Source organism: Arvicanthis niloticus, chromosome 11 (assembly GCF_011762505.2).
Source record: "Arvicanthis niloticus isolate mArvNil1 chromosome 11, mArvNil1.pat.X, whole genome shotgun sequence".
In the NCBI taxonomy this organism is placed as follows: Eukaryota; Metazoa; Chordata; class Mammalia; order Rodentia; family Muridae; genus Arvicanthis; species Arvicanthis niloticus.
In genome coordinates this window covers 29,366,132-29,382,468 of record NC_047668.1, presented here as the reverse complement: position 1 = coordinate 29,382,468, position 16,337 = coordinate 29,366,132, and the positions used below count along the sequence as shown (strand labels likewise).

The 16,337-nt window shown below is 37.8% G+C and overlaps 1 protein-coding gene and 1 pseudogene across 5 annotated transcripts in view; one reads left to right on the top strand and one right to left on the bottom strand.

Moving 5' to 3' along the window:
• Agmo (alkylglycerol monooxygenase) overlaps window positions 1-16,337 on the top strand; it is a 379,192-nt gene that overhangs the window by 158,771 nt on the left and 204,084 nt on the right. For all 5 annotated transcript variants that reach the window (XM_076941966.1, XM_076941965.1, XM_076941964.1 and 2 more), the window contains 2 exons: window positions 9,841-9,923; window positions 10,388-10,493. In XM_076941966.1, coding sequence (XP_076798081.1) covers window positions 9,841-9,923; window positions 10,388-10,493 — 189 coding nt within the window. The remainder of the gene's footprint in view (window positions 1-9,840; window positions 9,924-10,387; window positions 10,494-16,337) is intronic.
• Window positions 14,544-16,035, bottom strand: LOC117717250 (tubulin beta chain pseudogene; annotated as a pseudogene).

Below are 16,337 nucleotides of genomic sequence, written 5' to 3'. Positions count from 1 at the left end.
TCAGATTGATTAGTATCAGTCAATTCTTTAAAAATTATTTCATTGCAACTAGGATCAACTCTAAATTTTATAACTTAAGATTGAAGTGTTGAGTATGGTTATGTGAACATGTATGCTGATACCCTATGTCCAGAGGCATCAGATCTGCCCAGAAAGTGCACAGAAGTACCACTAAGTTCATTTTGTGTATTCAGTTTACTCCTGAGAACAGAAGCCACACTGGGTATGGTTGATATACAGTGCAGCACTCCATTGGAGAAAATGGATGTTCTCTTTGTTAGTGGTGATATCAGTTACTGATAATTTCTTGGTTAGAATTTAGACCCAGTGTGGACTTCCACATCTTAGTGCTGAAACTTGTCATGTCTTATGCATGCTGCTCAAGTCTCTGTGAGTTCATACACTCCTGACTCTGGAGTCAACTCTACAGTACTACAAATGTAGTATTTTAATTCAAATTTGAACAGTCAGAGTCTGATGATTTTTACAGTTACATTTATTTCTTAAAAGCAAACTATATGAAAATAAAGCTTTTCTCTAATACTCTTAAGTTATTTTCATTTTAGCTTTTTGGAAGGCTTTAAAATTTGTTTTCTTGTATGTTTTTATTATAAATAATAATAAAGCAAAAGTGAAATTTTGAATAAATCCATTCTAACACTTAAGACATAAATTACTTGTTGTGAATAGTAGTGATTAATGTTAAGTGGGAGTGAAAACAATAGGGAAAATCTGTTATGTAAAATGAACACACACATGCGACTCGATATCAAAACAGATATTTCTTTTTTTCCCACTTCTTACATTAGTGTAACAGGTCCATGGTCTGGTCTTTTACATAGAAAATAAGAAATAGGTGGAATAAATTCAATAGCAGGACTTTGATTTTCTTGTACAGGCTTTTAACATATTTATCATAGCTCCCAATACATACACACTAGATATTTTGAAAAGGGCTATATGTGATGAGATATCAAAGTAATTGCTTAGTATTAAAGCCTTCTTTTCAGTCTTAGGGTAAAAATATTAGAACATCTGGGTCCTTTAAGGACTATATAAATTAATATTAAATTATTTAACATATCAAATTACTTATGTTTTAAAGAATTTAATATCTTAATATTAAATTTCTGATTAAATGGTTTAACTGGATTTGTATAAAACCTTAAATATTAGTATAAAGTTCAATATAATAATTATATTTAATCTTTATTTAATTAAATTATCAGCATTAAATGAAATGCATACATTTATTTGCTTAGTTTTCAACAAATGTATATTGAGTATTAGGCATCAGGGATCTAGGCTCATGCACACAGTCATGGGAAAAGTAAGAGGAGACAGATAAGGAACATAGGATGCATAGAATATACATAAGTCAGAAGAAATACAATTAGGTCAATAATTATAGAGTGATGAAGTGTACTATGCCTTAAATGGATAAACAAAAACATGTATCTGCCTAAAGACCTGAATTAAATGAGCTATAAGGATTGTGGAGGGGAACATTCTAAGTAGAACGAACAGTAGATGAAAAGATCTTTGGTCTGAGATACTGTTGTTAGGAACATTTGCATACCTACAGATGACAACCAAGGATCAAGATGTGGTCAAGCACATCTTTAATCCCAATTCTCAGGAGGACTTGGCAGAGTGACCAAAATTTCAAGGCTAGTGTGGGCTATATAGGAAATTACTAACTAAACAATCAAGAAAATTGATTGAGTCATATCTTAATCAATGAATGAGTAAAAAAAAAATCATACTCATAAGAAATCGAGAAATCAGGCTGGGATTCACCTGCAAGCTTCATTCCTAGTAGATAGCTTTCATGGTGCTGAAAGGTCCCATGGATGCTGCCAGCAGGGAAAGCCATCAGAAATTTTGCCCACCTATGAGCCTGGAAATATATATAAACAATTGGCCTGGCAGGGTATGACTACTGGTGCCACTATTGCGGAACAAATACGGGAGTATCCAGTAACTTTTTGACTGAATTTAAAGCCCACCCCAAAAGATGGAATTTATATCTGATAACATCCACTAGGTAAACATCTGTAGCTGACTAAGTCATAGGACTAGGGGAGAATCTCATACTATCATTCTGGTAAATAGACAGATAATAAATTACTCCTAAATTCTTACCTATATAACTGTACATTAATGCCTCTCTCAATACTAATTTCAGAAGCTTCTTTTTTGGTAGATGAAATTAATACAGAGACCCCCCAAATTGTTTAACATACAGAGAAAAGACTATGCACTCAGCATTAAATGGTGCACTTACACAATAATCTCTCCTCCCAAGATTCAGAAATCCTAATGGAAGAGGCTCCAGAAAATTTGAAAAGACCGAGTTTGTAGTTGTCTGCAGCAGAACAGTACTTACACATGACAGAGCCATTATGCACACAAACTCATAGCAACCTTAATTGCATGATCAAGATTTATACAAGATCAAGTCGGCCGAAAATCCCATGATGGGCAGCAAAGAGATTATGAAGCCTCTTGCTTAGTTGAGAATTTGCTGGCAATAGATGGCTCCTGAGGGATGGATAGTGTATTTTTTCAGTGAAAAAGAAAGACTCTAAGACTACTTCTACTCCTACTGATGACCCAATACCATTGCAAGGTATCCCTGAGAGGACTAATGGGTTTATGAATATAGAGAGGGAAGGTGGCAGGGAGAGAGGCACAGCATAAGAATATTGGAAGAAAATGAAGTTGGGCAAATAAGGGAGGAATTATATTTGACCAAAATATATTATATACATGTATAAAATTATCAAACAATAAAGTGATTAAATTTAATATGTATGAAAGATTATTTTATTGAAGTATAACATGGACAGGTTGGAATCAGGAGTTTTAACTTTGCTTTGTATGATAGCTGAAATCCCCGCAAGTTTTAAAACCTATATGATATATCTGATAATGTGATAAAATAGCTCTAAAAGTTCAAGGTATGTTTAACAGAGAGAAAGATGATCATAGAACCTAGAAAATTAATTACAAAGGTATTTCATTAATTGATGTGGAGGTCCTATTGGGATAGAATAGGATACTGGTTGGAGTGTTTGTCACAAATGTATTCATTATAATACAGACATTTATAAGTGATATATAAAAAGTGGACAGAGAATGAGTCAAGGACATCCGTTTTGAGCAAACTGAAATTTGAGGGGATATTTCCTATGATGATGAAAATTAAGCCTGGATTAGTTAGAAAGAAGCCCAATGTGATGTTAAAACACATGGTGGTGGATTAGCCTAGCATAGTGTCTTAGGGTTTCCATTGCTGTGAAGAGACACCATGACTAAGGCAACTCTTATAAATAAACAACATTTAATTGGGGTTGTTTTTACAGGTTCATAGTTTTTGTCTATTGTCATCATGGCAGGAAGCCCAGCAGCATCTAGGCAGGCATGGTACTGAGGAGCTGAGAATTCTACATCTTCATCCAAAGGAAGCCAAGAACAAACTATCCTCAGAGAGATAGGAGGAGGGTTTCAAAGCCTACACCCAAAATGACACACTTCCTCCAACAGGGCCATACATTCTCCAAAAAGGCCATTCCTCCTAACAGTGTCCCTCCTTAGGTCAAGCATATTCAAACCACCACATTCTATTCTCTGGCTCCCCTAGGCTTGTTCAAACACATAACTCTATGGGGGCTATGCCTAAGAATAGCATAATGCAAAATATGTCTAGTTTAACTTCAAAAGTCCCACAGGCTATAACAGTATCAACAATGTTAAAAGTCTAAAGTTCAAAGTCTCTTCTGAGATTCATGTAATCTCTGTTATAATCTGTTAAGAAATTAAATTCAAAACGCAGATCACATACCTCCAATATCATGTAGAATATACATTACCATTCCAAACTGTCATGGTGAGAAAATACTGGCCCAAACAAAGACCAAAAGCCAGCTGGGGAAACTCCAAGTCAGCATTTCCATGTCTGATATCAAAGTGTTCTTCAGATTTCCAATTCCTTCATTTTTGTTGACTGCAACAAACTTCTTTTTCTTGGACTGTTTCCTCTCCCTTGTGACCAGCTTTCTTCAGCAAGTATCTCACGGCTCTGGCATCTCTAAAATCTTGGGGCCTCCAAGACAACGTCAACTTTATAGCTTCTTGCTTCAATGTCTGGAATCCACACACAGTCTTTTGGGATTCAGAAAATGTTTGGGTCATTTCTCTAGCTCTGCTTTCTGTAGCACTCTAGGCTCTGGTTGAGTCTACTCACTGCTGCTGTCCTTGGTGATCATCCCATGGTACTGGCTGGGGTTTTCCACTGCAACTAGGCTTCAGGAATAGGCTGCCATAGGCTCCCTCTATGGTGCCAATCCTCAGGTACTTTGCATGAGTCCTACAGTAATGGGCTGGAAACTGCAATTGAAGCTGCCTGTCACCAATGGCCTTCTCTGGATTCTTAATGCCAATTCTTAGCTGTTCTCCATGATCTCTTTATACCTTCAAAACCAGTAGCACCTAGGCAACCCTCATAATTACCAAATCTACAAGCATGGGTTAAAAAATGTTGATTATCTCTGTAACACTGTTTCTTTGTGCTCTCAGAACACACTTCCCAGACCTCTTCATCTCAGTGATGTTGGTTTCTTCTTAATCTTTGCTTATTTCTTAGCTCCAGATTACCATTTTAGCATCATTGTCCCAGTGATCTTTTCTATTCTTGACTCTAAAGCCAGAGTCACATGGCCAAAGCTGTCAGGTTCTGCTGATTTCTGGGGATGGAACATGTCCCCTTGTTCTACTACAGTATCACTAGCTTTCTGTTTTCCAGCTCCTTTACTCCCTAAGCTTGGCTGTCCTGGAAATTGCTCTGTAGATCTTCCTCGAACTCAGAGATCTGCATGCTTCTGTCTCCTTAGTTCTAAGATTAAAGGTGTGAACCACCATGCCTGGACCCTAAGCTTTTTCTACTTCGTTCTTGCTCTGTACCAGGCTGGCTTTGAACTTAGAGGTTTGCTTGCTTGTCTCCAGGGATTAAAGGTGTGTACCTCCATGCCTGGGCTAAACTTTTCATAGCCATGATTCCGCAAGACCTGGGTCAAAAATCTGTGTCTTCCAGCCTTAAGATTTGGATCAGAGGTGTGCCCTCCATTTCTTGATTGTATTTCACTCCAGATTAAAAGGCCAAGTGAAAACAATAACAAGGTCACAATAATATTTAAATATAACTATCTGTTCTTCAATTGCAAAACAATAAGTTTAGCTGGGTGGAATCTTGCCCCAATGTCACCACTCCCTTAATTCCATCTATTTAGCTTCATTCCACTTCCTGGTGCTCCTTCATTCTTTAAAGTATACATTTTGTATTTTTCCTTTGTGTGCTTGCTACTTTTCATTAAAATGTTCTTCACAAGTGTGAACTTTACTAACCACACAACAGGATTTATAACAGGCTAGTTTAAGACTTTCTTTGTCAAAGCAATTAATATAAATCTCTTGACATTATCCTCAGGCATACTCTTTGGACAATGGCAAAAGTAGCCACATTCTTCACCAAAATACCACAAAACAGTCTTTGGCCACGTATAAAAATTCTTCTTCTCTGAAAACTCTAGAGACAGGCTTCCACAGTTCAAATAAGTCTCAACAAGAAAGTCATCCATATTCCTACTAGGATAGCCCATTAAGCCCCACTTAAAGAATTCCACTGCTTTTCAAGTTCAAAGTTCCAAAAATCCACATTCTTCCAAATAAAAGTATGGCCATGCCTATCACAGCAATAAATAAAATCCTAGGGCCTTAGTTAAGGTCCTTCTTCCTTAGTTAAGGCTTCCGTTGTTGTGAAAAGACAAGATGACCAAAACAGCTTTTATAAAACATTTAATTGGAGATAAATGCTTTTATAAAAGCATTTAATTGGAGATAGCTTATGGGTTCAGAGTTTCAGTCCATTATCATCATGGCAAAAAGTACACCAGTGTCTGGCAGGCATGGCTCTGGAAGAGCTGAGCATTCTACATCTTCATTCAAAGGAAGGCAGAAGAAGATTGTCCTCAGGCAGTTATCAAGAAGGTCTCAATGCCCACCCCTACAGTGGCACACCTCCTCCAACATGACCACACCTTCTAATAGTGCCACTCTCTGGGCCAAGCATATTCAAACCACCACACATAGTAATCAAAAGACAGGTGAATTCCCGAGTGAAGTTGGTATCTTCCTGTTGAAGACCTCTCTGCCCCACGCTTGGGGGCCCAAGTGTTGCTGCACAAGCTACCCCACTTGGGGGCCAAAAATGTTGGGGGACCGCTCTATAAATGTTGGAACCCGCACTGCCAAAAGCCTTGGGGGCTAAGTTGTTAGAGCCCACAGTGCCCCCAAGCAGCTCCAGTCCGAGGGTCAGGGCTCAGCAAGAGAGAGAGGATGGACTCGAAGAATGGAGACCAGACAGAGTGTGATTCAATCCCATTTATTCTTCAGTCTCTCTTCTTCTATCCAAGTCCTTAGTCTTGAGTTCCTAGTGCCTAGTTGCTAGTCCCTAGTACCTCCAAGTGTTTTAAGTGTCTACTGTCTAATTCCAAGTTCTTCCTCCAAGTGCCAAGTGCCTAATACCTAATAATTATTTCTTCTGTGTTCTCTAGTCCAAGTGTCTTCTTCCTCAATGCCTAATTCCTACTCATTTCTTCTGTCTGCCTCTCACCTTTTATAAATCTCACTTTTAAGCCACACCTTTAAGTCACACCCTTAAGTCACACACCTTTAAGTCTCACACACCCAAGGGAAAATTCTGGGTATCTAAAACAAGATGTTATCAGAATGTGCTCAGCTGTTGTAGGCTAATGCAATCAATGGCTGAAGATGGCTGCAAGGATGACAGCTGCCTTCTGTTGGCTCCCCACATCTTCCCACCTATCATTTGGTAGTAAATTAGAGCAACATAGAGTCCCTTTTGTTTCTACTCATCATAACTGTTTAATCAGAGCAAAAACTATACATTGTTTTGAGTTTCCTGTGATATTTAAAAGTATTTATATTTAATATTGTTTCTTACATCATTATGGGATTGTAATCAATAATAGCCTAAAGATTTATGCATAGCAACAAGAATTTAAGTCACAAATCTATCATGTTCCCATTATTTAAGTTTTTACTATAAACATATTTGATATCAAATAATTTAGATGGTAAGTAATTTTCCCATAGTTACTTGGCTAATAGCTATCTGTATGTTGCACCAAATCATTTTACCAATTTATATGGCAAAACCAAGTAAAACAGTAGGGCAAGAAAAACATTTTTATTTTAAAAAATGTTTCCATAATTGAATATTAACTTACTCAAGAACATATTAGTTATTCTTATACCTAATAAAATATTTCCAAAGCAACAGTCATTGCTGGCCACATAATTGAATAACAGACCTCCTGCTTTCCAAGTTTTGCAACACACACTGTTTGAAGTTTCTCCTTCCCACCGTACATGCCTCCAATGGATTTCACAAAGTGTCCCCTGATGTCCTTCCCATCTCACGCCATATCTGTGCCCAAGTCCCATTCTCAACCACTTGCCATGCCTGACAGAAGACCAGAGAGGAAACTCATGGATTTTCTTCAATTTCTGTTACCACAGACCTGATTCTTGGCATCTAAGTTAATATCCAAATTAATAAAAATTGGAAAAGAAAACAGGGATATAATAATAGACACCAAGAATATCCAGAGAATAAGAACATATTTTAGAAATCTGCACTTCACCAAATTGAAAAATCTAAAAGAAACAGATCATTTCTTTCATAGGTACCCCTAACCAAAGTTAAATCGGAATCTGATAAACGATTGAATGGATCTGGTGGCGGTTTGAATAAGTATGGCTCCCATATATTCATGTGTTTTAATGCTTGGCCAAAGGGAGTGGCACTATTCGGAGATATGACCTTATTGAAGAAGGTGTGGCCTGGCTAGATGAAGTGTGTTGCTGAAGGGGACACTTTGAGGTCTTAAATGCTCAAGCTATGCCCAGTGTGAAACACATCTAGTCTCTTCCTGACTGTCTGTGGATTAAGATGTAGATCTCTCAGTACCTCCAGTTCCATGTCTGCCTGCACTCGGCCATGCTTCCCACCATGATGATAATGGACTTAACTTCTGAAGGTGTAATCCAACCCCAATTAAATGTTTTCCTTTATAAGAACTGCCTTGTTCATGGTGACTCTTCAAGGATGTAAACCCTAACTAAGACAAAAGTTGGTACAGAAGGCAGCTGTATTGGGAGACCTTTAAATCTACAACCCAAATAGGACCCTGTCACAGGAAAGGGGAATTAGTATCAAAATACAAGGCCGGGGCTATCCACAACACGCAGCCAAGAGGAGACTGGATGTGTTTGTTACTGAGTGTAGCTTAAGCATTTAAGAATCCAAAGACATACCTCCATAGTGACACATTTTCTCTAACAAGGTCACAGTTCCTCGAATAAAGCCACACTTCCTAATAGAACCACTCTCTGTGGCCAAACATTCAAACACATTAATCTATGGGGGACCTACTTATTCAAACCAACACATTCCACTCCCTGGCCCCCATAGTTTATAGCCATAACATAACACAAAATGCATTTAGTCTACTTTAAAAAGTCCCTATAGTCTATCACAACCTCAACAATGTTTAAAAGTCCAAACTTCAGTCTCTTCTGGAATTCATACAATATCTTAAGTGTCATCCCCTATAAAATCAAAAAGCTGATCATATGCTTCCAACATATCATGGCATAGGATATACATTACCATTCCAAAACATAGGGAAAGTGTGAAAATCCTGGACCAAAGCAAGATCGAAAACCAGCTGGGCAAACTCCAAACTCTGCATCTCCATATTTGATGTCAAAATCTTATTTAGATCTCCAATTTCTCTCAGCTTCATTGATAATAGTATACTTCTTTCTCTTGGGCTGATTCTACTCCCTCTTAGCAGCTTTCTTCAACAGGCATCCCATAGCTCTGGCATCTCTAACATTTTGATCTCTAAGGCCATCCAGGCTTCACCTTCATAGCTTCAAGCAATAGCCTCTTTTGGCCTCCATGCAGGGACAACCCTGCCATCCATCTAACTTCAGCAAATTTTCTTAGTCACTGGGGGATATTTCTTGACTTTAAAGCCGAAACCATTTGGCTGAAGCTACCAAATTCTGCTACTTGCTGTGTCTGGAACATGACTCTCTTGTTCAGTTATGTCTTCACGGGCTTTCTGATGCCCAGGAGCTGCACAACCTCAAATGTGTTAGGCACTCTCACATCAATAATTAATCAAAAATATGTTCCACAGTCTTGACTATTGGTCAATATTATGGAGGTGTTTTCTCAGCTGAGGTTCTCTCTCCTTCATGACTCTAGCTTTTATATAAATAATTGAAAATAAATATAAAACCAACACTGCTCAGCAGAATACATTTTTTCTTTAATGCATTTCTTGTACGAATAAAGTTTATAATTCAAGCTAGAATTAATTGTTCAGGTTAAAAGATATATACTAGAATATAATATTTATTTCTTAAATGTGAACTTTTTATCCATATTTGGGAACTCACATGCTTCAAATAATTATAAAAGTCAAAAATTTAAAAGAGACAAGTAAAAATAACAGTTTAAGAAAAGTTCACGATGAAAATATGCTTCCTTCTGAACTGTCTGATGAGGTTATTTAGCGGTGTGACAAAACACAAAAAAATCCTCTGTATCCATCCCCTTTGTGAATAGAGTAATAAATAAGATGCTGGAAAGTACAGACTGTTTCCATGGCAGCACTGGCTGCTAATGCTCCTCCCAAGTCCTCTAAGGAATTCTTTCCTTTGACCACTGTGTTTGTTTGGCAGGTACTGTCTCAGATCACTCTTCTTCTGAGAGTCTTCTTCATTATATTGACCTTGACATCCATTGGTTTCCTTCTGGATCAAAGGTAAGACCTGACTTTTTACACGCTACTATAAAATATCAGTATAATACGGACCTTTATAATTGAGTTTTTAAAACTTAGTGTTGTATACCATTGTTTAAAATGAGTTAAATAAATCAGTTTTCTTTCTAAGCAATTTTTTATTGTTTGAAGCAAAAAAACAGTGGATTACTGAAATGAATGTCACATGCCTTACATTTTAGACATGTATTGGTTGATATTTTATTGTTTTGCCATAGCTCATTACTGTTTTAATTAAAAAATTAATTGATAAATGAGATTTTCCTTAAAAGGTATATTTCACCTATTATTTAGAGACTCTGTTCAAAGAACTTCAGAGACATGCTACTCAATTATGTGAAATATTTTTTGAAAATCAAAAGTAAATTTTATTGCTATTTAATTATGATATAAACACATGGAGACAGTATTTAAAGCTAATGGGTATTAATGTCATGTTATTTCAGACCCAAGGCAGCTATTGTAGAAACTCTCCGGTGCCTGTTGTTCCTAACCCTGTACAGATTGGGTCACTTAAAACCTCTTATTCCATCCTTATCATTTGCATTTGAGGTAAGCCATTTGTTGAATTATTTAATTCATTCATGAAATGTTTTCCCTCTATTGAATTTCTGTCCAGTATCTGTAGCTAAGTTTTTCTGTGCAGTATATCTTGAGTTACTATTTGTATAACTTTCAAATCATTAATATTGGTAAGTCATGGTGTTCTTATCCCAAAATCTTGGTTGATATAATTAAGTTATAGAGATTGGACAAAATATATTGCAGAACATTTTGACAAAAACAGGTATGCATTGTAGATTCTTAAGTCACTCCTTTAAGTCACGCCTTTAAGTCTCCTCTCTAAGTCACACCTTTAAGTCACACCTTTAAGTCATACACACCCAAGGGAAAATCCTGGGCATATTAAACAAGATGTTACCAGAGTGTGCTCAGATGTTGTAGGCTGTTGAAAACAAGTCTCTTGTCAGGGTATATGGCTCAAGATGGCTGCAAGGATGATAGCCACCTTCTGTCGGCTCCCCACATTTGATCTTAGCAGTTCTGACTGGTATAAGATAAAATTTCAGAGTCATTTTGATTTTGATTTTCCTGATGTCTAATGATGTTGGACATTTCATTAAGTGTTCTTCAGCCATTAGAGATTCTTCTGTTGAGAACTCTCTGTTTAGATGTGTACCCCAGTTTTGTAATTGGGATATTTGGTTTGTTGATGTCTTATTTTGCTATTTGTGGGTGATATGATAGTATAAAATAAGTTACCCCTCAAAATTCTACTCTTTTATGACATTTGTTCTTCAAAGAAATCTACAAAGAGATGTGATTCTACAGGTTGATTTCTGTTGTTTACGAGGACCTTGAGATCGATTGCAGAAGGGCACACATGAAGTAGAAGCATAAATAATTCTACTTGTCACATGGCTAGATACATATTACAATGATGATTAGGGTATAGCTGTAATTGATGAAGTTAGACAAATATGTTTACAGCTAGCCGTATCATTTCAACTTTACATCTGTTTATTATGCATGTAAAGACAAGGTGTATCTGACTTTCATTGATATATACACTATGGTTTTCAACACACAATTTTATTTCCACCTGAAACTAAGCCATACATTCAACCAAACTTATGAATCTTACTATATTAATAGCAAATGCAGTTTTATCATGTTTATTTTGGTATTATGCAGACTTTAAATACTTTATTAAATACAAACTCTGCACATATAAGTAGCAATTATGTTAAATTTAATTGAAGTTTTAATTTATATGTATTTAAAATTTTAGCCATTTACAATCTTTGTAAATATTAAATTATTTTTAAATGATTGTACCCTGTCCAGAAAACATTATAATGTTATAAGATCAGTGAATTATTAGTACCTTCATATGGTCATATGAAGTTTGGAGAACAAGTTAGCCCCTTTCTTGTACTTGCCTGTACCCAGCGAGATATAGGCTATCTTAAAGCCCTTATTACTTTAAAAAAAAAATGATAAAAGTAAAATGTTTTCACACCGTTTATGGTTTTTTGTCCTATATATTTTATTGAAAATATTTTATTAAAATGTATTATTCTGTTTTATTTAGTTATAGTTTATTCATTTTTTTATTATTAAAAATACCTTCCCATGTTTCTATATCAAGATACATTCCTATACTAGTGGTTGTTTCTACATTTTCCTGGCTTAGTACTACAGTGAAAATTAATGTATTAAAGTCTCCTTATGCATGTGCATATACAGAGTTTCCCTGAATTACATGAATAGGTATTGGTTTTCTAGACTTTATAAAATATATATTTAAATTTTTTTGAGTTAAAGTAAAATCATTTTCCAAAGCACTTATAAAATTCAACACTACTACAGTATACATTTTTCCAGCTAAATTTTAATTTTTAGATTTTTCACTCATTGTTCATCTACAGTATTAAATAGTATAATATTTTCTTCATAATTACAATTTTGCTTGGTACAGAAATTATTATTACATGTTTACTATTTATTGTATTTCCTTTCTTGTGCTATTTTGTTTTACTTTCATGTCTTTTCAAACCTCTTCTGTTTGGTTGGCTTCTTTGGGGGGTTCAGAAGTTCTTTGTCTAAACAGAATATGAAAACATCTTGTACATTTGCTAAAGGTATTTTCTTTGAGCAGGAAAGCTGGCTCAATGTTTGACAGTCTGATTGTGTGAACAGGAAGAGCTGGGTTCTGATCCCATTGCCCACGTTGAAAACTAGGTAATCTAGCACACATTTGTAGAAAGAGAAGCAGAAGAATCCCTGAACCACTGGTCGACAAGTCCAGCCAAACTAGAAAGTTCTACATTTGATGATTATCTCAAAAATTAAAGTTGAAAGCCTAAGAGGAAGAGGCTAATGTCTACCTCTGGCTGCCATGTGCACCTTCATGCACAGACAAAGCAAATCAAGATGTAGATAAGAAAAATCCACCAGATGCTAATATATATATATATATATATATCACGTCAATTTTCTATATTAGTAATCACAACTTCTTTCCATTAATAAGGGATCATCAGGTAAACAAAATTGCACTAAATTGTTGGGTTTCTCTGCTTGAAAAGGGAGAAATATACTACCTCTGACAGAGTAAACTGTAAATGATCCCATGATTATACTGGACTTTGTGTGGTATTTCCCAACATGTAATACCCAAGGAAATAGTCATGTATGATAGCTTTCTGTGCATAAGCTCATTATGACAGCTACATATTAAAATACACAGCCAGTTGCCTGTGCGCCCAGCATTCGGAAAGCAGAGGGAGGAAGATGACAATTAGTTTGAAGCTGCCCTTTGCCCTTTGCTACATAGTGAGCTCTAGTATCTTGGCTTCTTTATTGAGAATGAATGTAATTCAGAAAAAATAAAGCAAAAGGTGATATGTATATTTTTATTTTTTATTTTTATTTACCTACCCTGCTTCTTCCCATCATTCTTATAAAAGTATTAGCACTGGAATCCATCAAGTGAAGTTGCATTCTGCACTTTATTTTCAAATAGATTTTAGTTCCTATGATATTTCTACCTTGTTCTATGTATGTATTTTAAGTAACACAGAACTACTACTTCTGATTAACAAAAAATACTGTGAACATCAGATTAGAGATGTTAGAAAGAAACTTTCACATCCAAAACATAATGCTTTATATTTTAAAATCAGCTTAAGTGTATTTATTTTATTTTAGTTTTTTTTCCAATTCCTATTTATTTTTTGGCTCTTGGGGCAATGTTGTCTTTTCAATATGAAAAAAAAAATGCAAGTTCAACACAAAATAGAAAGGAAATGACCAAACCAAGGGCAGGAAGAATATTGGGGCAAAGGTTCAAAGGTTAACCTCCGCCCTGAGGAGTGTCTGAAACACCCTGTGGAAGCACACTTTCCCAAGTGTGAGGGTTAGGCAGGAATTGGTGCTCAGAGACTAAGGCCTGCTGCACCCCCAATCCCCACGCACCATCTCTTGGGGAAAGGATGAGCAATGCAGGGAAGACACCTCCAATGGCAGATTTGGCTTGGGACAGCTGGGAGGATATAAATGGAGATAATACTGTTAATACCTCTCCTGAGGCTGAGAGATGAAGCAGGAGGGGGAAAAAGCAGCCCCATTGATTGAATGCTTCAGTGGATTCCTGTGTCAAAGTGGCCCTGACTGGAAAACTCCACCCTTCTCTTCCTGCTGACCTCTACCTAGTACCCCCCCTACCCACCTTTCCCTGATCCACTACTTAGCTTTAAGATAGTTACTGAGTTCTCAGAACTGGACTGGGTTGGGTTCTACGTAAGACCTGGAGCAGAACTCGGGTTCCTATTGGAAGAATATTGACTGGACAGTTATAAAAAAAAAAAAAAAAAAAAAAAAAAAAATGGGTACCAGGAGGAAGCAGCACAAGGTAATACCCAGAATGTTAGAAATCTAAGTTTGTCAGAGTGAAAAGAGAAAGAAAGGAGACATTCCACAAACAAATATTTATTGAGTGCCTGACATGTACCGGGCACTGTTTACCCCCCCACCCCCCCGCCCCCAAAATGAGAAAACAAAACGAAACAAAAACAGGACAGAGGCAACAGAAACAAACGGGAGGACAAACTGTAGATGGAGAAAGCTGAGGGAACTAAGCAGCCCGACGTGATGCAGGGCTCTCTGCCTTAGGCCTCTTCTTCTGCCTCCTCTCCGAAATCCTCTTCCTCTTTGGCGGTGGCATCCTGGTACTGCTGATACTCAGAGACGAGGTCATTCATGTTGCTCTCGGTGAACTCCATCTCATCCGTGCCTCACCTGTGTACCAGTGGAGGAAAGCCTTCCTGCGGAACATCGCTGTAAACTGCTCCGAGATGCGCTTGAAGAGCTCCTGGATGTCCATGCTGTTTCCAATGAAGGTGACTGCCATCTTGAGGCCTCGTGGTGGGATGTCACAGACAGCTGTCTTGACGTTGTTGGGTATCCATTCCACGAAGTAGCTGATATTCTTATTCTGCACGTTGAGCATCTGCTCGTCCATCTCCTTCATGGACATCTGTCCACGGAAGACAGCCGCACGACTGTGAGGTACCAGTGGCGCAGGTCACAGGCGGCCATCATGTTCTTGGCGTCGAAAACCTGCTGGGTGAGTTCAGGCACTGTGAGGGCCCTGTACTGCTGGCTTCCGCGGCTGGTAAGATGCACAAAGCCAGGCATGAAGAAGTGGAGACAGGGGAACGGAACGGCACCATGTTGACAGCCAGCTTTCGAAGGTCTGCATTAAGCTGGCCCGGGAAATGGAGGCAGGTGGTGACACCACCGCTCATGGTGGCCGAGACTAGATGGTTCAGGTCTCCGTAGGTTGGCGTGGTGAGCTTGAGGGTACGGAAGCAGATGTCGTAGAGGGCCTCGTTGTCAATGCAGTAGGTCTCATCCGTGTTCTCCACCAACTGGTGGACAGGGTGGCGTTGTAGGGCTCAACCACAGTGTCAGACACTTTGGGTGAGAGCACCACACTGAAGGTATTCATGATGCGGTCAGGATATTCTTCTCGGATCTTGCTGATGAGAAGGGTACCCATGCCAGAGCCCGTGCCTCCACCCAGGGAGTGGGTCAGCTGAAAACCTTGCAGGCAATCACAGCTCTCCACCTCCTTCCACATCACATCCAAGACAGAGTCAACCAGCTCAGCTCCCTCCGTGTAGTGGCCCTTAGCCCAGTTGTTGCCTGCCCCAGACTGACCAAAGACAAAGTTGTCTGGTCTGAAGATCTGGCCAAAAGGACCTGAGCAAACGGAGTCCATAGTCCCGGGTTCTAGATCCAGCAAGATAGCTTGAGGGACGTACTTGCCACGTGTGGCTTCATTGTACTACACAGAGATTCGATCCAGCTTCATGTCGCTGTTTTGTGGTAGGTACCGGTGGGGTCGATGCCGTGTTCATCGCTTATCACCTCCCAGAACTTAGCACCAATCTGGTTGCCACACTGTCCAGCCTGGATGTGCACAATTTCCCTCATGGCTAGGCTTTACTGTAATAAATTTTTTCGATGGTTCCAATATAGGTACCGAGAAAAGATAATTAAGGTTTTTTTTTTTTTTTGTTTTTTTTTTTTGTTTTTTTTTTTTTTCTTCTGGGCTGGTCTCAGACTGAAAGGATGGAACATAGCCCCGGAGGCTGTAGCAGCAGCGAGATGCGAGCACGACCGCAGGAAGATTCTTTTATTTTATTTTAGTATTAGATTGTTTCACTTCATTTTTGTCTTTCTTTCTTTCTTTCTTTCTTTCTTTCTTTCTTTCTTTCTTTTCTTTTTTCTTTCTTTCTTTCTTTCTTTCTTTCTTTCTTTCTTTCTTTCTTTCTTTCTTTCTTTTTTCATTCTGTTTTACTTTTGTTTGAAAACAGGAAATGATCC